General features: G+C 42.5%; 4 protein-coding genes across 8 annotated transcripts; 3 read left to right on the forward strand and 1 right to left on the reverse strand.

Annotated features, from left to right (window-relative positions):
• Positions 1-230: 230 nt before the first annotated feature.
• LOC124462481 (leishmanolysin-like peptidase 2) lies at positions 231-5,536 on the forward strand. The gene is made up of 13 exons (XM_047014073.1): positions 231-555; positions 746-839; positions 955-1,006; positions 1,104-1,253; positions 1,468-1,593; positions 1,695-1,910; positions 2,189-2,372; positions 2,499-2,568; positions 2,683-2,779; positions 2,892-2,999; positions 3,157-3,288; positions 3,391-3,503; positions 4,046-5,536. Exons 1-13 carry the CDS (start codon positions 390-392, stop codon positions 4,455-4,457), a joined length of 1,920 nt encoding a protein of 639 aa, XP_046870029.1. The 5' UTR covers positions 231-389; the 3' UTR covers positions 4,458-5,536.
• On the reverse strand, positions 5,341-7,196 carry si:ch211-212k18.15 (probable E3 ubiquitin-protein ligase ARI5). Its single transcript, XM_047014080.1, has 4 exons — positions 6,966-7,196; positions 6,756-6,856; positions 6,180-6,353; positions 5,341-6,028 (listed from the first exon to the last, which is right to left on the reverse strand). Exons 1-4 carry the CDS (start codon positions 7,045-7,047, stop codon positions 5,573-5,575), a joined length of 813 nt encoding a protein of 270 aa, XP_046870036.1. The 5' UTR covers positions 7,048-7,196; the 3' UTR covers positions 5,341-5,572.
• Positions 7,197-7,269: 73 nt separating this feature from the next.
• zgc:194655 (uncharacterized protein LOC794380 homolog) lies at positions 7,270-14,058 on the forward strand. Of its 5 annotated transcripts, none has more exons than XM_047014079.1 (13): positions 7,270-7,464; positions 7,882-8,050; positions 8,216-8,826; positions 8,910-9,023; positions 9,203-9,299; positions 9,385-9,512; positions 9,699-9,772; positions 9,854-9,958; positions 10,120-10,215; positions 10,424-10,552; positions 10,662-10,790; positions 10,877-10,902; positions 10,986-11,020. In XM_047014079.1, exons 2-3 carry the CDS (start codon positions 7,906-7,908, stop codon positions 8,344-8,346), a joined length of 276 nt encoding a protein of 91 aa, XP_046870035.1. In that variant the 5' UTR covers positions 7,270-7,464; positions 7,882-7,905; the 3' UTR covers positions 8,347-8,826; positions 8,910-9,023; positions 9,203-9,299; positions 9,385-9,512; positions 9,699-9,772; positions 9,854-9,958; positions 10,120-10,215; positions 10,424-10,552; positions 10,662-10,790; positions 10,877-10,902; positions 10,986-11,020. The 5 variants fall into 5 exon arrangements, with proteins under 5 accessions (XP_046870035.1, XP_046870033.1, XP_046870031.1 ...); XM_047014075.1 differs by lacking the exons at positions 7,270-7,464; positions 7,882-8,050 and adding exons at positions 11,185-13,743; positions 13,962-14,058 and having other exon boundaries at positions 8,683-8,826; positions 9,388-9,512; XM_047014074.1 differs by lacking the exons at positions 7,270-7,464; positions 7,882-8,050 and adding exons at positions 11,185-13,743; positions 13,962-14,058 and having other exon boundaries at positions 8,685-8,826.
• A 6,176-nt stretch (positions 14,059-20,234) lies between these two features.
• oxa1l (OXA1L mitochondrial inner membrane protein) lies at positions 20,235-23,941 on the forward strand. Its single transcript, XM_047014090.1, has 10 exons — positions 20,235-20,374; positions 20,823-20,951; positions 21,092-21,374; positions 21,555-21,698; positions 21,842-21,927; positions 22,101-22,265; positions 22,400-22,504; positions 22,922-23,084; positions 23,438-23,518; positions 23,660-23,941. Exons 1-10 carry the CDS (start codon positions 20,264-20,266, stop codon positions 23,794-23,796), a joined length of 1,404 nt encoding a protein of 467 aa, XP_046870046.1. The 5' UTR covers positions 20,235-20,263; the 3' UTR covers positions 23,797-23,941.
• Positions 23,942-24,025: the final 84 nt, after the last annotated feature.

Genomic DNA, 24,025 nt, shown 5'->3' on the forward strand with positions numbered 1-24,025 from the left:
TGCATGCGTTGTCTATACACGGCAGCACTCCTCCACAAATTAATCCACCATTTTTTGTTCATTCCAGTAGACATGGTGTATGTTAAAGGGCTATAATCATGGTTTCCCCTCCCTGCGTGAGACCACTCTGGGTGTGGGTAATAGTGGTGGTCTGGGCCCCCGGGGCCCTGGGGAAGTGCATCTTTGATGAGGTCCAGTCTTCAGTCAGTGTGGTAACCACCACACCCACTCATCAAGAGAAGCTTCGCCACAAGACTATCCTTACCAACAGTTCAATCTCCAGCCGACTACACATACACTCCAACAGGTCCAAGGACCCAAGTCAGCCCAGTTCCAGTTGGTCTGCACAGCTGGCATTATCACCAACTGCCCAATCAGGACAAAGAGAAATGAAGAAGCGGAGAGAGCTGGCCCCGCCCCGTGACCCCACTCGGCAGCCAATCAGAATTCAGACCTGGGTTCCGAGAGAGAGCCCTGTCCTATCCCAGACTGAGAGAGAGAGGCTGGATTCAGCCGTGAGGGAGGCTGTGCTCATCGTGTCCAGCTTGCTGTCAGGTGACAAGTTTCTCCCTCTGTGTGTTGTGGTTTTGACCGGATCTAACAGCACAGGCCTTTGAGACTGTATGTACATTAATAACAACAAGTAATACTACACGTATCAATAAGATTGGTCATTTGTAAGTTATTTTGTAAAACACTTCAGAGTATTGTTGAGAGTATTGTTGTGAAAAATCTATCTCCATAGTGGACCGCATCCCTGGTGGTTTGTGGCTCAGTAGAGACATCAACAAGTACTGCCGGTTTACCTGGAGGAACGCCAGTGCAGCCAACTACAACAGGTGTGTCTCTGTGTGTGTTCACACTAGTGTATCTATGCCGTTTGACCTCTTGACCTGGCCAGCCTTCATCATACTTCATCATACACCCAATCAAAACTCTCCATCCTCATCGCAGGTGTGGCAGGGCCAATAAGAACTACAGGATGGAGACCTGTCTAGATGTTGTTGTGAGTAATGGAAGTGACTCCTCTTAACTATTTAATTTTCATGAGAGACTGTTCCTGAAGATGCACTTTACCTCATCTTACCGTTCTTGATTGACAGATCCCAGATGACCATCTGAGTGGCTGTGCTGTGTACCCGGATCCCAATTCACCAACCAAGACAGTGCTGAGGCCCGAGGGGGCGGGACTTCCTGACACTGACTTCCTGCTTTATGTCCACACACAGAGCACGGACAAGTGCAGGGCAGAGGTCAGGGGTCATGGAAGCATCAGTTATCTCTTATGAAGTTATATTATCAGTTAAATAATCACCTTTACCATATCATGTTTTGGACAGCTTCAATGTAGCCTCCTAAAACTACAACATTCTCAATATCATCAGAATAGGCTCTTGAGGGAGAGTTTAGTTTACGTGTTTTAAACTAAATCTTCCTTGTTTTGTTCCTCCCTCCCTGTGTGTGCAGCCCAGTGTGCTGGCCTATGCAGTGCACTGCCAGACAGGCCCTCAGGGGAGGCCTCTGGCTGGGGTGGTGGTCATCTGTAGAGACAGGCTGACTGGACACACTTACAGCCACCAAGGAACTGTGCAGGTGAGGAGTGTGTGTGGCCTTGTGTGTGTGTGTGTGTTGATGGATGGCTGATGTACTCCTCTCAATAGCATATTAGTATCTCTGTTTCTCCCCTCTGTCAGACAGTGATCCACGAGCTGTTCCATGCCCTGGGATTCTCTAAGCAGCTGTTCAGCAGCTGGACAGATTGTTCCTCCCCTCCCTGTTCCCCCCGGGGTCAGGTGACCTACGCAGACGGGACAGGCCAGGTCAGGATCTACACCCACTCCGTCATCAGAGCCCTGCAGAACCACCTGAGGTCCACTGACCCAGAGCTGGGGGGTCCCCTGGAGAACCGGGTACTGACCTAGAACCGGCCACGCCTTCCATACACACACTTATATTCAGTACATCGTTCACCGCATGCGTGTTAGTTATTATTGCCTTCCCATTCCTATCACACCCTCTTTCCTTGTCCTTCTCTCCTTCTGTATCTCTCTCTCCCTCCTACTCTCTCTCTCTCCCTCTCTCCCTCCTACTCTCTCTCTCTCTTTCTCTCCCTCTCTCCCTCCTACTCTCTCTCTCTCTCTCTCTCTCTCTCTCTCCCTCCTATTCTCTCTCTGTCTCCCCCCATCAGGATGCAGGTCCAGGTGGTCTGTCTTCTCACTGGGAGTCCCGTGTCCTCCAGGGATCCATCATGGCGTCGTCTCTGGGGGACCCCCCTGTGGTCCGGGTGGACCCCGTCACCCTGGCTGCTCTGCAGGACACGGGCTGGTACTCTGCCAGCCTCAGCAGAGCCCAGAGCCTGGTCTGGGGACAAGGTGGGGGAACTGTGTGTGTGTGTGTGTGAGAGAGAGATTTGTGCCTGTGTTTTTGTGTGTGTGTGCTGTGTATCAGTGTTGTTTCGTTGGTGTGTAAAAGTGTGTTTTTTCTCTGGGACATGTTAGGTGAAGGAGCCATGTTTGGGTCCCTGTCCACGTGTCATGATAATTCCTCCTCTTTCTTCTGCTCTGGAAGGTAATATTGTTTTATATGAGTGACACACACACACATTCAAACGGTTGTTCTGGTGTCTCAGTCACACAGATACAATAATAATTCCCAGTGTAATTCTCTCTGACTCCATGGTAGTGGATCAGGGTGTCATTACCTTCACTTCCACAAGGGGGAGTGCCAGACTGACCAATACCTGGATGGATGCCGTGTTTACAAACCTCTGACAAATGCGGTGAGTTAAAACGGCAAAAAAAAAAAACATTTGTATTCTTCATTTCCACTTCCTAACCCTCTGTTCTTCCCTGTCCATCCTTCATGACTCTGTTTCTCTGTTTCCTCCTCAGAGTGAGTGCTGGAGAGAAGAGAATGAGAGAGTGATGGGAGAAGAGAACTGGGCTGGAGAGGTGTATCATTCAGACAGCAGGTGTTTCTTCTCCAATCTGAGCAGAGAGGTCAGTGTGTGTGTGTGTGCCTGTCTTTCTAAAGATGTTTCTTACATTAGGGTTAGGGTTAGGGACATTCCCCCTGAGGCAAGTAGGGTGAAGTGCCTTGCCCAAGGGCACATCGTCTTCTATTGTCTTTCTAAATCTCTTTTCCCTTCTCTTACAGAACACGTCCCTTCCTGTCGGTGACTCCATCGTGGGCCGCTGCTACAGACACAGGTGTACTGGACTGAACACATTCCAGGTCCAGGGGTCTGGGTCCGGCTGGATGGACTGTCCAGCAGGGGGCGCCAGTAAGGTGATTATGAACTACTGTCATTCCTCCTCATACGCTGTTAAATACATAGGAAACCATCATTTAGCTGTTTGACCTAGACAATTGTCCTCTTTGTTCCTGCAGATACCAGGTTACCAGGGTTTAGTGTTCTGTCCTGAAGGGAGGTTGTGTCAGTATTCTGACCACATCACGGTCGCTACAGCTGACCCCTCCTCAGACCGGGTGTCCAATGGCAGGTCAGTCTCAATATTAACTTTTAAATCCTGCCAATCTACATTTAGTACACTTTAATATTGTATGAAGTGTTATTTTAGAGTCAGATGCCCACATGCACATGTATTTAAGAGGTATAATTTGTATGTGAGTGACAAATAATACTCAGATGAGGACTGAATGTTAACAATTCATCCCATGTTTCTATAAAAGAACAACCATGGTTTATATCACCAAAGCACAGTTCTATTTAGATGTGTCACATGAAATTACATTAATATTGTGCCAGTAAACAGGTTGTAGTAATCTATTTGCAACATGGAGTGAGGATCATGACTGACAAAGTACAGTGAACAAAGTGAGGTATGAGGAACTGTTAGGTTAAAGATGGTTACCTGGAAACTCAGGCAAGGGCGTTGCACTTCTAGTAAACCGAAACAAAAAGTCATGATAAGGCCACAAGGAAATTCTCCATATGCATGTGTGTAATAATGTATTTTGCACCGTAAGCAAGATATTCAAACAAGTTACATTGATTCAACATTGTATCTCCTCTTTCCCTCAGTCATTCTATAATTGACCAGATCTTGACCCCTGACCTCAGTGTGACCCCTGTCCATCCCTATGCCGTTCCTGAGGTCAGAGGTACAGAGCCTCCAGTGTCTGTGGTCCTGAGGGTCAGAGGTACAGAGTCTACAGTGTCTGTGGTCCTGAGGGTCAGAGGTACAGAGCCTACAGTGTCTGTGGTCCTGAGGGTCAGAGGTACAGAGCCTACAGTGTCTGTGGTCCTGGGGGTCAGAGGTACAGAGCCTCCAGTGTCTGTGGTCCTGAGGGTCACAGCTGCACTCTCCCTCCTGGCTGCTGTCATGGCCGCCTACAGGAAGTACCGCTCCTCCAGAGTCAGAGTCCGTGCAGCCCTACAGGCCCCCAGTGCAGTGCAGTTGCATTCAGCCCAGAGTCTTTCCAAACACTGCTGATGGACACTGGGAGGACATTATGAGTCTGATAGGTTACAATGTGGTTGGAGTGCTTGTACTAAGCTATGTTTTTTTGTGGCCTCTTTCTTGTTGTAAATTATTCATACTGTTTAATATTGTTTTTTAAGCATTATTCCCACTCTCATTAGGGGCAAATATTTCAAAGTGATTCTTTGTAGAGGTCTACAGCATAGACAGAAACCTAAATACATTGTTTATCATAAGCCAGATCAACTATCTGCAACGGCACTGGAAGGAATGTATGACATGCTGTAAACACACACCTTCAAAAGCACACTCTTTAACACGCACACATACTGACCTCTCCCTTCCAGTTACAGTCAACAGAAAACATTGGGTGGTTTCCCTTTCCATTCTTAGAAAAATCTGTTTGACAATAGTCACGTAAAAGATGACTTACATAAAGTCTGCCAAAAATAATTGGACTTGTATGTGACTATCGCATAGGTTGATAGTCAACATCATATAATATATTTACACTTCCTATGTACATTAATTCATGCTATAATCCAAAGCGACATACAAACTGTGTTTAGTAAGTGCAGTAGATAACTATAAACAATACCACCTTTGTTAATTATATTGTGCAGGGTTTTGATACACACAGAAAAAAAGCAATACTGTACTTCAGTTGCTGTAAGCCATGTATTCAACTATACATTTTGTGAGATGAGCTATAGACCATCGTAAATTATTTCATAACATAAATTGATCAACTAAACTGGGTAAAAATGCCTAATATCTGTAAATGTGTACTTTATTTTCTAGTTTCAAAGCTGCATTAGTACAGTTCATCTTTAAATTTGATATCAGTTCATATCATCTGATTCTGATTACCCAGATAATCAAACAGGCACATACATTTGTTTTTGTCTTTATTTAACAGCACAGAGCATAAGGATATTATCAGAACAAATCATTCCACAATTATTCTTAAGAGAAACATTGACCAACTGAAACAAGAAACATGAATATACAGTGAATTTAATTCGTAATATTTTTGTGTGTGTGGTACAAGCTACCCAAATCAAAAGCCTGTAGAACATGTATATATGTAATCTGTACAAAGAAATGTCAAATTCATTGAGAATTACTCAACGCCTTTGCCATACAGGTATGGTTGTCTGCCTAGGAGCCACACCATCAGAGCAGGGTATGAAATAGGAACTGGTCTTCAAGCACTCAGGAGTGAGCTTGATACACACAAAGCAGAATTCCACCTGACAGCGGGGACAAATTATGTTTTTACAGCCTAACTTGTCATGCTCCACTTTCTGGCCACAGGTTGGACAGGCACGAATGGAGGGGCAGTTGGTGACTCCCTGGACCTGATTTAGAGATGTGGACTTGCAGTTCTTGAGCAGCTCCAGGTCATGGTTGGTGCAGCCTTCATTGTCACAGCGGTCAGAACGAGGGCCTGAACCTTTCCATTTTTTGAGGCACTGCCAGCAGAACTCATAGGTCTTCTGTTTGTCGGCTGTACATATGGTGCAGCAGACATTCAAGTTGGAGATATCCTTTCTCTCAAGACAGGTCTGGCAGCTAGGACACTGTTATTGAAAATAGGAAGATGAGATATGTTAATGAAACTGCATTATTTTAATTCCATTGGTTAATTTGCTATAATACCGGACTTAAAGTTCAACCCCCTGAGGCCACAACTACGACAAAGACATCTCTTAGTTATTCATGTCAACTCACTGCCTTGAATTCACAGTAAGTTGCAGCAGCCAGGCAGGCCAGGGTCTCTTCAAAGTGCTCCATCTCTTCAGTTGTCAAGACAGCCAGTCTACGCACTTCCTGGTATGTCCACTGTGCACCACACTTCTTTAATGTGCCCTCCTTCAGCGCAGGACACAGGAACTTGTACTGGCCCTGCATGGGAAGATTTACATTACATTTAGTCATTTAGCAGACGCTCTTATCCAGAGCGACTTACAGTACAGGGACATTCTCCCGGAGGCAAGTAGGGTGACGTGCCTTGCCCAAGGACACAACGTCATTTTTATTGCACGGAATCGAACCAGCAACCTTCTGATTAATTGTCCGACTCCCCTAACCGCTCAGCCATCTGACCCCCGGAACAAAACATGAACATTTCAAGATACATTTTGGGATGCAGAAATTCGCAAAGATTCACAAAAAGCAGTAATACATGATATTAGGTATAGAAAATCCTGCTTGTAGGCTACATTCAAGATGGAAACTGTCGCTAGGAGGTAAAGACTGCCTTGTCCTTAAATGGAAAGATGCCAAGAAAGCATAAGGGATAGAAACCTGATCCAGAAGACTGCGACACCATCCGGTCAAAGACTCTGGGGTGACGGCATGACCACAGCTCATCTCTGCCCTCAGGGTCCCGTCGTCGTCACCTAAGGCTAAAGACACAACCCAATCACAAATACATCACATCACAATAAATGCAGAATGTCTAAAACCATTGGACATTTTATTAAATAAATGACAGATGATTTATACTTAACTTACGATCCAAATCATCCCTTCTATTGACAAATTTCAGAGTGGTGTCGTTGGGGTCGTAGCATTTTCCTTCCTGCTGTGTGGTCATTGTATTAATCTTGATTCTTCTTCAATCTCTTCCTCGCTGGGCGGACTGGGAGAAATGGCAGAAAACGGAGAGACAAAGATGAGAACGCCTGGGTTCTTGTTTTTCAACAGTATTCGATTTAACTTTCTCTTTTACTTTCTCCCTCTCTTACACAAAGTCACGTGATTTGAATGAAGCCTAATTTTATTTTCTTCCCAAATTTTTTTGCACTGTCTGAACACAAACTGAATACATGTGTTCAAGATATGTGGATGATTTCTGAGAAGGCTTTTAGTCCTACATACATACAAGCCGGTGTAATGCAAATGCACATAGGTTCATAAACAACTATAGCCTACGTCAATTTTGACACACTTTAATGGGTTTTGGCGATTTCAGGGATTTTCCAGACATCCTGTGACAATTCTCAACTCGATGGTAAATATGTGGCAACTCTGTGGCAACTCGACTTTTATTTTCTTTATCCAAGATTCCTTTGGTTAATTTCTAAAATGACGATCCTATGAAATCATAGGGGCATAGGCCTTTGTGTGTTTTATATAGCCTATCATATGAACAATTACTATTTTCACACGAGGCCCCCCTAGGCACCATGTTTTTTTCTGATTTACAGTGAATTCACTTTAAAATAATTAAATGTTTAAAGCATGGCCTGTAAACATGGAATGGAAAACATGGATTCGGGCAGAGAAGCCTACCCTGTCTGTTTGTTTTTCGTGTTTGTGTCTTTCGATTTAATGAAAGTGAAAGTCTGAGCTCTCTCACACAGCAACACCCTCTTTCTATTTAACATCTAAGTCTGTGGCTTCGAACTCAAGAACAAATACACCTCAGTGTTTCACAGGCAGAATTTGAAAAATGGGGAAAATCTACCAGGTCCAGGTGACAGGATTCAAAGGAGAAAAACTGCTGGTTGACCTGTGCAACACAGAAGAACAGATGAGCAGTATGACGGTGCTACAACTGAAACAGAAAATTGCTGATCGATTACCTGGGAACTCAGGTAAAATTAACTTTAATGGGGGGGGGAATTGTCGACTATGTTTGAAAGACGTTGTGGGCCTACGCCTTGGAGCACAAGCCAAACTGACTAAGGATGATTTATTATTTATAATAGGCTAAGGTGATACATTATAATGCAACTTAAATGTTAACTGTTTTTCTTCAGCGGACCATATGGAGTCTCTGCGGCTGATCTTCACAGACAAGCAGCTGGAGGACGAGTCCTTGATCAACTCCTATGGGATCCAGCACCTGTCTGTCATTCAACTTGTATTGAAGGTTCATGGCGGGTTTTAAGCGTCATAATTGGAGAAGAAAATCGCCAAGCATGGGCTTACTTCCACAGACCTAAATGACTGTAACTAATGTAAAGTGCAAGTGTGTTATTACTGGTGAATGGGATAATGCTGTTGACGAAGGACACAAAATATGTGAGTGAATGAGGGGAAAGAGCAAAGTGCATTTGGTTTACACCTAACTCTAACTGTCAATGCTGTCAGTGAAAATAAAAAATATGTTCTAAAAGACAAACTTGACAACCGGATACATTGGTCTCTCACACCTTCACTAAAAATGTTTTGTGGTACATTGTGGTGTCCATTACCGTAACGGCAGCAATAGAAGTGTCTGCAACCCTGCAACGAAACAAAAGTGAAAGGGATCAAGAAGGATAAGAATCTGGTTTGTTTGTCGTATCCTAGCCTAGTAATGCGATGTCCGGGTGTTCATACCACAAATTTATAACACGAGTCAATGGATCGAACGGAACACATTTCGGTAAGTTTGTCCCACGAGAAATATGTATCAAGGTAATCGTTTTCTGTGGCTTCTATACTTTACTGTAGTTTTTTTTTCTCCAGACATGGCAAATAGCCGAGTTGGCCAATGTGTTGGAAATCAAAAAGATACATCTGTTCTAGAAAAGCTGCGTCAGAAACTGTCTTCAATAGGCCTACAAGACAGAGATGGATGTGGTATGTTGCTTAAATATGTCGAGGAGCGATTTGACTGATTAAACATTCAAATATCCTGTACTAAAGAGGGGTGGTAGCTTTCTGGCCTATGTAATTATACTAGGTCCATTTGATATTTGTGTCTGAGAGATTTACAAATAGCTTTAAGTGTTCTAATTGATTTTTATATTTTTTTAAAGGTTACCATGGTTTGGTTAATCAGGGAAACACCTGCTATTTAAATAGTCTGCTTCAAGTTCTCTTTATGACCAAGGCCTTCAGAGAGGCAGTGAAAAGGTTTGCATATTGAAATGTAGGTTCCTTTCAGAAAGTTCAAAACATGAATCTAGTTCAAGTAATGTAAACGTTTGTTCTCCATTAGTAGGCCTACCTCTGTTGTCTATCAAGACAAAAACACTTTTCATGAAGACCTTAAGGAATTGTTTGAACGTTTGGAGACAGGGACCACCACAACAAATGCTGTCACACAGGCATTAGGAATTGAAAACGGTGAGTTCACTTAAGATACGAAAGTGTAAGAAAGGCTGGTATTAGCTAATCGGAGTCAGACCTCACTAAAACTCAAACACTGGTTATGGGTCTGTTAAGTTTCGTTAAGTTTTGTTAAGATAGCAAGATTCAAAACATACTTGTGTAGTGAACAATTGTTTCAGTAACAAGATATTCATCTCCTAGGTATATCTCAGCAATGTGATGCGGCAGAATATTTTGAGAAGATATTAAATAAGACTGATCCACATTTGTCCCAGGTAGGCTCATGGCATTTGAACCTAAAAATAATTGATCAAAACTGTTAAGGTGCATTTTACACAATATATTTTTGACCATAGATATTCAGAGGGACTTCAAGACACACAACAAAATGCATGAAATGTTTTAAAACAATAGTGGAAGAAATTGCATTTTGGACTCTGCCCCTCTCAATGAACAATGTGGTAAGACAACCTAATTTGTATAGAATGGCATTCAGTTAAGTCAATTGTAAACTGATCTCTGATTGTGTTCCTAAGAGGATACAGATTATGTACTCACCATTTTACTGCAATGCAGTTTGATCTACGTATATAATTATGTGAATGTATTTTTACTTTTTCAGAAAGATGGCATTGATTTGTTTTTCAAACCTTCAACAGTTAGTGGGAAGGATCAAATATACTGTGAGAAGTGTGATGCAAAACGAAATGCTACCATTGTAAGTTTTTGATCATGTTACATGCATGTTTGACCATGTCCATTCAATTCAATCACTGCTTTCATAAAAAAAAACATGTGACCATATATATATATATATATATGTATGTGTATGTGTTTGTGTGTGTGTGTGTGTGTGTACAACATATGCACAGTACAGAAAATGTTCTAACTTTCAGTCCTTCATCATGAGTGCTTTTGTTAACTAGGAATGTAACCTGAAACATCATCCAGAAGTTCTGACTTTACTCTTGAAGAGATTTGAGTTTAACAACCACACCATGTCCTTTGTCAAAACGGACGGATGGGTGGATGTCCCCCAAATATTGAAGACACAGGTGTTTATTTAGTGTCTTATGTCATTTTTTCCAATCTGAACTATATAAACTCAAACCCACAATATCATTCATATGTTGTTTTTAAAGCATGTTTTTTCTTATGAAATAGAGTTGTACATATGAGCTTTATGCAGTCCTGAACCATTTTGGAAGTCTTAGATTTGGACATTATACTGCTACCATAAAGTCATTTGAGGATGGACTTTGGTATGAGTTTGATGACACCAATGTCTTCACAGTAAGGACATTTTAAACCTTTAAACTATTGCAATAGTGTATTCAATGTGATCTACAGCCTAATGCCATACTCAAATTCTCTTTCAGACCAGCATCCAGTCATTAGTTGAAAGGTATCTTCAATATCTTCCACATTTACTGTGTTTGTGTGTACAAAGGTTATTTTATTGTAATCACATTGAACTCCGGATTATAGGTACAAGAATGCTTATATGCTGATGTACAGAAAAGGTACGTTAATACATTACTTGTATTAATGACTGGTGTCATTAACATAGAAAGGGAACATTATTTTCCATGCCTCAGTTATAGTCCCATTTGGCCCATAACAATTTATAACCAAACAGATGCTACTTGCATAATAATGATTTGTCATGTACTTATTTTTCATTTAGAAAAAGAAGAAGTTGGACAGAGAAAAGGAGATGACCAGCAGATGAGTTGTGAGCGATTGTTGAGAGAGTATTCCATGAAAGGGAAAAAAGGCCACTTGGTTTTCAAGGTGTATGACACAAGTAAACCAGCAGGGTTGGATGTTTCGACTACAGTCAAAACCAAGGTGGAGATGCAGAGTGTAACAGACTGTGAGATTAACAGGGGAATGGATTTGTCATCTTGTATATCTGCTTGTTCAGTTGACAAGTCTCAACCCAGACAAACCGATAACCCAGTGACCGACACAAGGGCAAAATGTACCTCTCTGTCACATATGACTTTAAAGAGTTGTGAGGAAAGGGTCTCAAAAAAAAGAAAATTGAGTTTAGGAGAAAAGAGCTATGCAGTGCTCAGGGGAAAAGGGGAAGCCGATGAAAGGGTGTGTGGAAAAGACACCAAAGGGACAGAAGACAGCAAAGAGAGAGGTGAAGGGTGCACAGATGCCAAAAAGAGACTAAAAAATAAGACTAAACAGGAAATGTGTAATAGAAGAGAGAGAAGTCCTCTTTGTGTCTAATATGAACATTTCTACTTTTCTTAACAAAAACTGTCAAACCTTTCTGCATCTGTACTGTTAAGATTTGATCATGTTATATTTCAATCAGGAGAGACCATTGGGATGAGTAAAGTGATGTTTATTACAGAATGATAAATGTACTATAAGTGTTTGGAGCTTAGACCCCATGGGGAATTAATGATCAATGGGCGCCTGCCCAACATCCGAAGAAGACACTGGTGGCGGTGGCGGCAGCCAACGACCCATGGCAGAAGAGTCGAAGAACAGCGAAGGGGCACCGGGTGGCGACGGAGAGGTGGAGGGTTGCGCACTTGATAGCATGGACAAACTACACAGGGAGATAATCGTATTTAAAGGCACGGTATCATGTGATCATTTGACAGCGTTAATTGATGAACGGGAGCGCTGAAACCCAGATGAAAGCCCGACATGGAAGAGGGAAAGTAGAGCGTTCTTAGCGGGGGGAGTAGTGAAACACATTGAGTATGCCCGAGTGCAGGGGTCGGTCTTGCCTGACTGAACTTGCGCTAAGCTTCATTTGTCAAATACAAACTGTTATGTTATTTAACTTAACATTATGTCCAAATAATCTTTTTATATTTTGTTGGATTGTTATTTAAGATGCCTACACATGCAGTCAATGAAATGTGTCTGTATTAGTCATGCAAAAAGGAATATAGCCTACATTGTATTGGGTTTTTAGTTAATTTAGTTACATAATTAAAATGTAGGCTACATTATCAACATGTAGGCCTACCCTACATGTGTGCATTTGTTTTAAGACATTATCAATGAGGATATTTCCGGCAGAGAACAATTTTTTCAGCCTTTACCATTCGGTCTTACAAAACGCGAAAGTGACAGTCCTTTTCTGTCACTGTAAACTCTTTAACTCTGTACCTTCTACTGCACTACTGTACCTTCTACTGCACTACTATACCTTCTACTGCACTACCTTCTACTGCACTACTGTACCTTCTACTGCGCTATACCTTCTACTGATTCTCTCACGCACTTACCATAGATGCATCCCTAACCCGCATGTATGCAAGTACCTCCATGTTAACTACGTACATTCCTACCTGTATAATAATACATCCCTTTGCGTAAAAGCATCAGCTTGATGAATACATGCAAATGCTAGAGTGGCCGCTTAGAATGTCAGAGTAGAACGTTGAGGACAGCATGCTCTCTCTTACCTTGATGGCCTTGTCGCTGTAAAATTGCACGGTTTATTTTTTGTATTTTGTATTTTTAAAATTGTATTTTTCTTTTAAGTATGTATTATTGGAGAAAGGCCCATCCAGGGACGGGAGTTGAAAATTAGCACTTGCTATAAACTCTATGTGCATCACATCAGCTGCAAACTTTGCTCTGTAGCTATGTTTAACTGCATTGTCCCTCAAATAAACGAATAAATAAATAAACCATAGTGAATGTTGTTTTTTTCAGTTCTAATCATTTCCCCAATCATGATTGAATGTATGAAAAAATAAACAAAATAAAGGATTACAAAAATGTTATAGTAGCGTATAGCCCAGGCTACTTTCCTCTTCCGGAGTGGATTATTTTACACAAATGTTACATCGTTTTTTACAGTGACATTCTACACTTCACTTTTTGTATTTTGAATTGTACATGAGCAGCAACACATGTTTAAAATTATTTTAAATCTATATAATTTTCATAAATAATAAGTAGTCATTTTTATATAAAATAAGACGGATCATACACTTGATACTACTCACATCGACTGCATTCCACGCCCACTTTAGCAGGCGAAGTGGATAGATTACTTTCGTTTAGTCATTTGGTGCTTTGGAGTTGAATCAAGGGCTCAAAATGAGCTTCGTGGCGGTCAGAGTGTCAAAGGAACAAGTTATACTTATCTTGATATAGGCCTAACTTAATTTTAAAAAAAGATAAGGAGGATTCGTATGTGACAGGGTTAAGGTTATGGATTCCCGCGATGCTCATAGAAAAGGACATGACATCCATAAAGGTACGGCATTTGCTTCAACAAATACACTTTAAACACATACAGTTGTTATAAAACCATGATCACAAAAAACGAATCCTCTGAAAAAAATGTTTTACAGCATTATGTAGGCTATATACAAAAATAAAAAAATAGTATTTACAATTTCAAATGGGAAGTGATTGCCAAAAATGGCATAGCAACACCACTGTGTCAATCAGAAAATTGTATGTTCATTTCAGAGTACCATGGCTTATATAATCAGGGGGCCACCTGCTATTTGAACAGCGTGCTTCAAGTTCTTTTCATGACCAAGGATTTCCGAGAGGCTCTGGCCGGGTTTGCTTACCTTATTGTTTATTACCTTGAAAATACCTCCTCAGTATATTCATTTTAACAACAGCAATACTGTCCATGTTACCATGAAATGTAAGGAAACTGAGAAAATACATTTTCTTTGCAGACAAAATGAGGGAGATTTTGATGCTGTGCTGAAAACACTGTTTGAGAAATTGATATGGCGCAAGGTTGGCACGCAACGTATATCATCAAAACTGGGAATTGAAAATGGTAATGTAAATAATAAAAAAGTTTTGTGATCAGATTAATAGCATTCATATTTGAATATGCGTATAATTAAGACTTTCATATTATATACCAAGTTTTTATAAATGACACAACGAAAAAAGCATTTGCAATTGAGACATAAAGGCTGATCTCACAATTGATCTCTAACCAAAATCCCACGTGTGTCCCACGTGTTGATGTAAAGGAGCTGCTGTTGTTTTGTCCACCAGTGTTTAAGCAAAGGGATGCTGCAGAGTATTTTGAGAAGATACTAACTTTGGTCAATCCAGAAGTGTCAAAGGTACTGTAAAAACATTTCCTACAGGTACATTTGAAGTGAAAGTAATACAAAATGGACCCAATCACGTGGTCTTGAATTTGTTGTATTTTGTGATGTAGATCTTCAAAGGAGGTCTGAGCCATGAAACGACATGCTCAGCGGGCCATACAACCCAGAATGAAGGTCACTTTTGGAGTCTACCTCTGTCACTGGAAAAGCCTTGCACCAACAGTGTGGTAAGATAAACATGTTATACCTAGTAGGGAGCATTAGTCTCATGAGGGCCAAGATACAACTCAAATAACTCAAATAGTATATTGAAAACGTTTTTGTTTGATTTTCAGATGGTTGGCTATGCAGGTTTTTTTGCGAAGACTGATGTCAATGAAGAAAATAGGATTTATTGTGAGCAATGTGATGACAAAGTAGATGCTACCATTGTAAGTTATGATTTAAGATGTTCTTTATCACTTTGATTGTTGAAATGCATTTTTGTTGTTCTAAATTACTTTTATCCTGTGATGTTTGTGTAGGAATGCAAAATGAAACATTACCCAGAGAGTTTGACTCTGCTCCTCAAAAGATTTGAGTTTGACTACAACCGAATGTCATATGTCAAAAACAATTGTTATGTGGACATAGACTCCAAATTAAAGACAGCGGTATTTACAATATTTTTAATCATAAATTATAACTTAATACTAAATACAACAACATGCATATCAAATTAACGTGTCCGCCCTATTATTTGTATACAATACGTTTATAATTTGATCATGTCAAACAGGATCTTACATATGAACTATATGCAGTAGTGGACCATTTTGGAAGTCTAAGTAGTGGGCACTACACTGCTACCATCAAGTCCTTTGAGAATCAGTCTTGGTATACGTTTGATGATACACAAGTCAGTCAGGTAAGGAAAATCATGTACAGTATTATATTTTTTCCGTCATCAGTGCTGGATTTGTTATATAATATAATCATAAATGCAAAGTACCCATCAATACTAATAGCATAAAAAATAAAAAATAAATACAAACAAAAAACTTTTTACATTACAGGCTAATGAACCCCTTCCAGAACGGTATGTTGTTTTTGCGTATCATCATTTGGGTGGTTGAAACTTTGTTTTCTGTGACAACTTACAATGCCTACAGTAACTGTACCTGTCTTTGATTATACAGTTTTAGCTCCACGAGTGCCTACCTGCTCATGTATAAGAAAGGTAAGGTGGCAATGGCTTTAAAAATATATATTTTTTGATTATTGATGCTACAATAGATTTGTCTTTTTTTACTTAGATGGGAAGAAGGTGACAATCAAAAGAAAGATAGAACAAGATGAAGATGAAGAAAAACGAAAAAGAAGAAGTGTGTTTCCTTCACAAGAGTGTGAAGGAAACACAGGAAAGGAAGGAGACAATTGTAATCTTCCAGCAGGAGGAGAGGCAGGTGATGGAGAGACAGAAAAGGAGGGAGTTATTACTATTGAAGGAAGACAGGAGGCAGATGATGGAGAGACAGGAAAGGGGGGAGTTAATACTATTGAAGGAGGACAGGAGGCAAGTGATGGAGAGACAGGAAAGGGGGGAGTTAATACTATTGAAGGAGGACAGGAGGCAAGTGATGGAGAGACAGGAAAGGGGGGAGTTAATACTATTGAAGGAGGACAGGAGGCAGATGATGGAGAGACAGGAAAGGGGGGAGTTAATACTATTGAAGGAGGACAGGAGGCAAGTGATGGAGAGACAGGAAAGGGGGGAGTTAATACTATTGAAGGAGGACAGGAGGCAAGTGATGGAGAGACAGGAAAGGGGGGAGTTAATACTATTGAAGGAGGACAGGAGGCAAGTGATGGAGAGACAGGAAAGGGGGGAGTTAATACTATTGAAGGAGGACAGGAGGCAGATGATGGAGAGACAGGAAAGGGGGGAGTTAATACTATTGAAGGAGGACAGGAGGCAAGTGATGGAGAGACAGGAAAGGGGGGAGTTAATACTATTGAAGGAGGACAGGAGGCAAGTGATGGAGAGACAGGAAAGGGGGGAGTTAATACTATTGAAGGAGGACAGGAGGCAAGTGATGGAGAGACAGGAAAGGGGGGAGTTAATACTATTGAAGGAGGACAGGAGGCAAGTGATGGAGAGACAGGAAAGGGGGGAGTTAATACTATTGAAGGAGGACAGGAGGCAAGTGATGGAGAGACAGGAAAGGGGGGAGTTAATACTATTGAAGGAGGACAGGAGGCAAGTGATGGAGAGACAGGAAAGGGGGGAGTTAATACTATTGAAGGAGGACAGGAGGCAGATGATGGAAAGAGAGAAAGAGATCAGATCAGTGGAGAGCAAGGCAAAGAAAACGTGGTGGGTGATGCTAGGAGAGAGGAAGTGGGATCCATACATGATAAAGAGCAGGAGAAAACAAACACATGTGAAGAAAAGAGATTAGAAGAGACAGATGAACGAAAAAGAGGAAAGGAGAATGAAACAGAGGGTGAGAATCAGGCACCAGATAGACAGGTTGGTGAGGGAGGAGGAGGAAAGAATGTAGATGTTAGTCATGTAGATGGAAGTTTGGCACAGCTACAGGATGGAGAGAGAGACAAAGAAAGAGAGGTAGGTGATAGAGCTGAAGAAATTGACGAAAAGGTAGGTGAGGGAAAGACAGGAAATGATGGAGATGTTGTTAATGTAGAGGAAAAAGGAGAGAGAGAAAGAGCAGTAAACGACATAGAGGTAGAAAATATAACAGAGACTAAAAAGCAAAACAAAGACAATGGTTTAGATGATGGAGAAGTGGAAGGACATGTGTGCAACAGAGAGAATGAAAATGAAGATGATAGTAAAATTCAAGTAGGAGGAGAAGAGGTAGGTGAGGGAGAGACAGAAAAAGGAGTTTGTACTATTGAAGAAGGAGGAGGGGAGGCAGGTGATGGAAAGAGAGTAAGAGATGAAAATGTGTTAGGTGAGAGAGAAGAAGTAGGATCTGTACATTATAAAAAGCCAGAGAAAAAAAACATATGTGAAGAAAAGGGGGAAGAAGAGACAGATGAAGGGGATGAGGTAGGTAATAGGAAAAGAGAAAATAAGATGGATGGTGGGATGGATAGAAACTTACATTTTGCAGGGAGAGAAAATGATGTAAGTGTGATTGATGTAAAAGAAAGAGGCAGGGAGGTAGGTAATGGAGAGAGAGAGAAAAAGACTGGGAATGGAGATAAAGAGATGAGTGGAGAAGTAGGTGATGGAAAGACCGGAAAGGATGAAGATGTCAACAGGATAGATGATCGGGATCAGGAAATACATGGAGACGTAGAAGATGTCAGAGGAAATTATGTAGTTGTGGTATCAGATGTTGAAGAAAGAGGAGGAGAAATTGGTGATGGAAAGAGAAAGAAAGAAAAAGAGATATTGTTCCATGTCATGAAACAAGATACCAAGCCAGCTGAGGTGAGACGGAATGATCAGGATGATGATAAAGCACGAGAGCAAAAAGGCGGAAAAACTCAAACTTTGTGTGATAAAGAGAGAGGAAAGGATCATCATTGGCATCATCAAGATGCCAAGGCAGCTCAGGACAGTGTTATGCCAGATGGAGAAAACTCCAGTGAGAATGGTGAGGTGATTGACATAACAGGGCAGGGAAGAGAAAAGACGAGAGGGACTCATGGGATGAAAGAGAAGAAGAGCAGCTCTGGTTGTTCTTCTTGGAATTGTTTCAGCCGCAAGAGAAAACGTAAATATGGAGAAAAATCCAGTAAGAAGGGTCAGCTGGGACGAGATTCTGAACAGAGGTCACTAAAAAGAAACGCAGAGAGTAGATAATAGGACAGGAAACCGAAATGCCCATTGGACTGTCTCTCGCTTGCTCTATAAAAAAAAAATCCTGCGTTTCTGCGACGTGGTATGGAATTTGCGGGCGTCAGGGAGGATAAGAATGCTTTCAAGAGTAAACACTTTCAACTGTTTGTAATGTTGTGTTCAGTCACTATTTGTGAAAAACAATGTCTTAGATGGTTAGTCACTGCAACAAAGATAATTGATTGGAAGTTGTAGGTCTTCCATCTTTTTTGTTTAAAATATAAATAAAAGATGTCCACGCTGTTTGGTTCTGTGTATTATTTATTTTTTAATAATACAAAGAGCAGGGAGGAAGTCAAGAAGCAGAACAACAACAGACTGCAATGTGGCAGGTCTGACCAGAACACCACACCAGTGATGACTGTGACACCAGTGATGACTGTGACACCAGTGATGACTGTGACACCAGTGATGACTGTGACAATGGTAACACAAGATTTTCCTTGCAGGTACTTGATTCACTGTTCCTTCTTTATCTTCTATCTTCATAACCTCATGACTTCACAGTCCGTTCAACTCATGTGATAGGAAAAAGATAGTAACAGAAGTGTAAATCCTTCTTACCGGTATTTGCAAACTAATTAACACCAAAACACAAAGCATTGTAGCCTAAACAGTAGTCTACACAATGGTATTCACTGTGCAGTAGCGCTTTGGGCTCCCAAGTCTAGACGCACACATTTCAACCATTTCTCCAATTCTCACGCAACACCTTGTATTTCTCACGTTGAGAAGTAAGGGATAACTTGAGTTTTGACGCCTAGAATGGGTGTTTTTCTGAGAGCTGATATAAGGCTGTATCCGTGTCACTGTATAAATATCTGAATGAATTCACGTGACTTTTCGTGTGTTAGTTTCTCCCTGGTTGCTCTGCAGGACACGGGCTGGTACTCTGTCAGACTGACCAATACCTGGATGGATGCCACGTTTACAAACCTCTGACAAATGGGGTGCAAACCTTTTTTATTTGTTATTCTTCATTTTCACTTCCTAACCCTATCTCCTTCCCTGTCCATCCTTCATGGCTCTGTTTCTCTGTTTCCTCCTCAGAGTCGATCAGCTGATTAGAGAGAGAGTTAACATACATCTCAAGATAAGACAAGAAAAACTACCAGTTACACAGAGTGGTGGTTCTCTCAGGGCATGAAGTCTCTCTCAGGGCATGAAACTCAGAAAATGACATTTATAGTAAATAGAGAAAAATATAGATGATATACAGCCAGCAGATGTTTGTTATACACTCATGGATACTACACCATAGACCAGACAGCCACAGTATTTTAGGAAAGCATACTACACTCTTGACTAGAAGTTAGATTTACATTTAGTCATTTTAGCAGACACTCTTATCCAGAGCGACTTACTGTAAGTACAGGGACATTCCCCCCGAGGTAAGTAGGGTGAAGTGCCTTGCCCACAAGCACAACATCATTGTAACCCAGGAATCGAACCAGAAACCTTCTGATTAATAGCCCGTCTCCCTAACCGCTCAACCATCTGACTCTGAAAGATACACTTGGCCTCAGTTCTGTCAAGACATTCACTTGATTTGATTTGAGCATTTATTGATAACCATTGACATGGAAAAGAGTTTGACTTTAGCGGAGTGGATGTATCTAAGGGAAGCACTCCCTGCCTCTAGCATTAGCAAGCAACATACATTGAATATGAGACAGGAAGTAAATAGAGTAATAATCCCCCCTGGTGGATAGTACATACAGACACGTGTGTTCATTTGGGGATGTACATGTACACAAGTGTGTTTTGCACTTCAGAGCCACCGTAATAACATACTTAGATTGTCCACTTTAGGTGCCCGTAGTTAGAATTTCAACATGGCAGCGATCAGAAGTGGGGTGACTCCAGTTTGCCTTACGAGATGTTTGTTTCAACGGACGAGTTTATCTAACCGAGTTAAGCATACATTTCCAGAAGGATGGAATCAGGTTAGTTTTGATCATGATTCGGTGCTGTCCGATTAACGTGTTTTCTGGTTTCATTGACAATTAACAGAGGGGTTTTCACTGACGCCGTAGGCTAACCATAGTGTGCATGCTTTGACTTTGACACAGCGAGTGTGTGTCCTATTACCTACTGAAGCCAGCAACGAGCTACGTAATTGAGCTAAAGCAAGAATTCTGACACCTGTTGACATGATTGACGTTTAAAAATGTGTCTCATAAGTCTTAGTATACATTATGCTAGTTTTCTCAATAGCTAGCTAAAAGGGTAGAACTTCCTGTGGATTTGAGCTGTTGCAGCTAGCATGCTAACTGTTTTAGCCGGGAGTCAGGATAGGATGTGTTTTGCGTGGTGGCCACTAATGCCTTATGTCAGTGGTTTATTAAAGTGAACTATCTCTCACTGACCAGCCGTATTCTCTTCCTTCTGTAGAGGTTTATACAGAGTTCCCAACTTCACATAGACTGCAGGAGTCCAGCCACCAGAGCCGTCCTTGGTCGGCGACACCATGGGAGGTTCTTATTGGTCAGCGCTGTGTCAGTCAGGCACAACAGCACACAGGTGAAACTGTAATTTTTGTTGCCTTTTTGTGACATAAGTGTTAGCTTATGCCTCCACAGCATGTCTATTTCATCCTTGCGTTCCAATTCTGGGATGTTTAGACCAAAATATAGATCAAGATCTCTTGTCGACTTTTACAGACCCCAATTGCACCGATTCCCCCGTCAACTCCAGTTGTGGAAGCATCCATTCCTGTTTCCAGCCCGGTCATCGCAGACCCCACCCCTGTAATCACACAGCCGATCTCTGAGTCACTGATGGAGGCTGCTCCGACAGCCCTGGACGTGCTCCAGGGGCCTGGAGCCGAAGTCAGCCTGGCGGAGCTGGGTCTGGGGTGCGCCACTCCTGTGGGTCTGGTCCAGAACATGCTGGAGTTCTTCCACGTGGACTTGGGGGTTCCCTGGTGGGGCGCCATTGTAATAGGTAAACACTAATTGTTGCTATGCAACACCCCCACAAACTGAGCTTGGTTCAGATGGCTGAAACTTTATCCTACTTGTGTCACTTTGTATGACCTTTTCAAGGGTTTCTGCTGAACGCTGCTGTCGAGGAATCCTGATGCACTGCTAATTGTTGATTTTTACCTTCTTTATCTTACCCCAGGCACAGTGCTGGCTCGAATGTTGGTGTTCCCAGTGATCGTGAAAGGCCAGAGGGAGGCGGCGAAGCTGAACAACGTCATGCCAGAGATGACCAAACTCACCAGTAAGATGAACGAAGCCAAACAGAGCGGAAACAAGTTTGACTGTAAGTCCTCCATCCTCCTTCTTCTTCTCTCATCATCTCAAACTTTCTGCCCTTGTTTTCCATCTATTACCTGAAACGTACTAACTTATCTATTCGTGCCTTACGGGAATGCAGTGTCATGCATCATCTTTCCCTCTGTCTAGTTGCCAAGGCCTACGCTGACCTCACAATGTTCCAGAAGAAGCATGACGTCAACCCCCTCCGTGGCTTCCTGGTCCCTCTCGCACAGGTTAGTGTCAGGTGCTTCTCCTCTCTCACAAGACACAGCGTCACACAAGTCATGTTTGTACGACAGGCTGCAGCTCAACACTGTCCATGTCTACCAACTCTTATTCCAGTTAGTACGTATCGAAGAACACTAGGTCCCTCTTCATAACAATGAATATAATCTCTCCCACCCAGACACCAGTCTTCATCTCCTTCTTCATCGCTCTGCGCAAGATGTCCTACCACCCGGTGCCCAGCATGCAGACAGGAGGGCTGTTCTGGTTCACTGACCTGACAGCAGCTGACCCCTACTTCATCCTCCCTTTAGCAGTCACAGGCACCATGTTCTTCATACTGGAGGTGAGGGGGCATGGAGGCCGATGATGCATACTGGAGCATTTTAATGCTGCGTGTCAAAATGTCAGATATTGATTAGGATCTGTCAAATGGTTTAGATCTCCCACTCAAATGACCTGTTCTTCCACCTGTTTCAGTTGGGGGCAGAGTCTGGTATAGACAACCCCAACATGCGAGCCATGAAGACTGTGTTCAGGATCATGCCCTTCATCATCCTGCCGCTCACCATCAACTTCCCCACGGTCAGCCTCTGTCTACCCTTCCTCTGTCTCCCCTTCCTCTCTCTCCCCTTCCTCTGTCTCCCCTTCCTCTCTCTCCCCTTCCTCTCTCCCCTTCCTCTCTCTCCCCTTCCTCTCTCTCCCCTTCCTCTCTCTCCCCTTCCCCTCTCCCCTTCCCCTCCCTCCCCTTCCTCTCCCTCCCCTTCCTCTCCCTCCCCTTCCTCTCTCTCCCCTTCCTCTCTCTCCCCTCCTCTCTCTCCCCTCCTCTCTCTCCCCTCCCTCTCTCTCCCCTCCCTCTCTCTCCCCTTCCTCTCTCTCCCCTTCCTTTCTCTCTTCTACTCCTCCCTTTTCTCGTCACAACATTCGTAAGTATTAGAGTAATTGCGCCCTCTGCTGTGAGACAGTGGTATCTTATCATCTGCTACCTGCCTCTCCCCCCAGGCGGTGTTCACCTACTGGATGACCTCCAACTGCTTTTCCCTGGGCCAGGTGGCTCTGCTCAAACATCCTCTCGTCAGGCAGAAGCTGCGGATCCCAGAGAAGATCATCCACCCCCCATCCTCCATGCCCCCCCAAGACGGCCTCTTTGACGGCATCAAGAAAGGTGGGTGTGGTCAAAGTGTGAAATATACAATGACAATTAAGGGTCAAAAACAATAAAAATATAACAATCGGGGGTGTCAAATTCTTCTCCAGGGCGTAAAGTAATATTTACGATTGCAGGTATGTATCGACCCCCCCGACCTGTTGTTTTTACCTCTTTTGGGGGGGGTCCCAAGTCTTAATTAGGGGGTCAAACCCCCCTGTAATCCGCACCCTGGGTGTATTCCGGACTCATTAAACAGAAGGCACTCATTCCGTTGTACGTTATGTATTCACTGTCTCCAACACAGTCTCCGTTCATTCTCCTCTGACTCTCTTTTTTACACGTCACTGTCATCCCTCTCTTTCTCCCAGGCTGGAAGAACGCTCAGCTGGTCCACCAGCTGGAGGAGAGAGAGAAGAGGATCAAGAACCACCTTCAACTGGCCGCCAAAGGTCAGTCGCACTCTGGGCCTTCTCATCGTTCTGCCTCTTTCCTATTTTTCAATATGTTTCTCTCTCCTCCTTAACTGTTGTTACTTCATGCAGTTATGTGTTGTTCATTGTGTTTCCTCCTCCACTCTCCCGTCTATCCAGGTCCTTTAAGGCAGACGTTCAACCATAACCCCCTCCAGCAGGTGGCGCCACCCAGACCAGCAGGAGCAGCACAGGCCAAGACTGCTGCCCAGTCAACCAGCGGCAAGAAGAGGCCATGGGAAGAGACTATTGGATAAAGGAGAATGTGTGAGAGCTTGGAAGGCCCAATGAAATGTGTGTATATATTTATTGATGGATAAGTCTGTGAAATGGTTGGTTGGAAGAACAGAGTGGGGTCTTGAGTGTATTATTCAAATTAAAGAGCACATGTCTGTAGCTTCATACCGTGGTGTTTTAATTGGGGGAGGTCAAATGGCTTAGCAGTTAGGGAATCGGACTATCAATCAGAAGGTTGCCGGTTTGATA

Source organism: Hypomesus transpacificus, unplaced genomic scaffold (assembly GCF_021917145.1).
Source record: "Hypomesus transpacificus isolate Combined female unplaced genomic scaffold, fHypTra1 scaffold_221, whole genome shotgun sequence".
NCBI lineage: Eukaryota > Metazoa > Chordata > Actinopteri > Osmeriformes > Osmeridae > Hypomesus > Hypomesus transpacificus.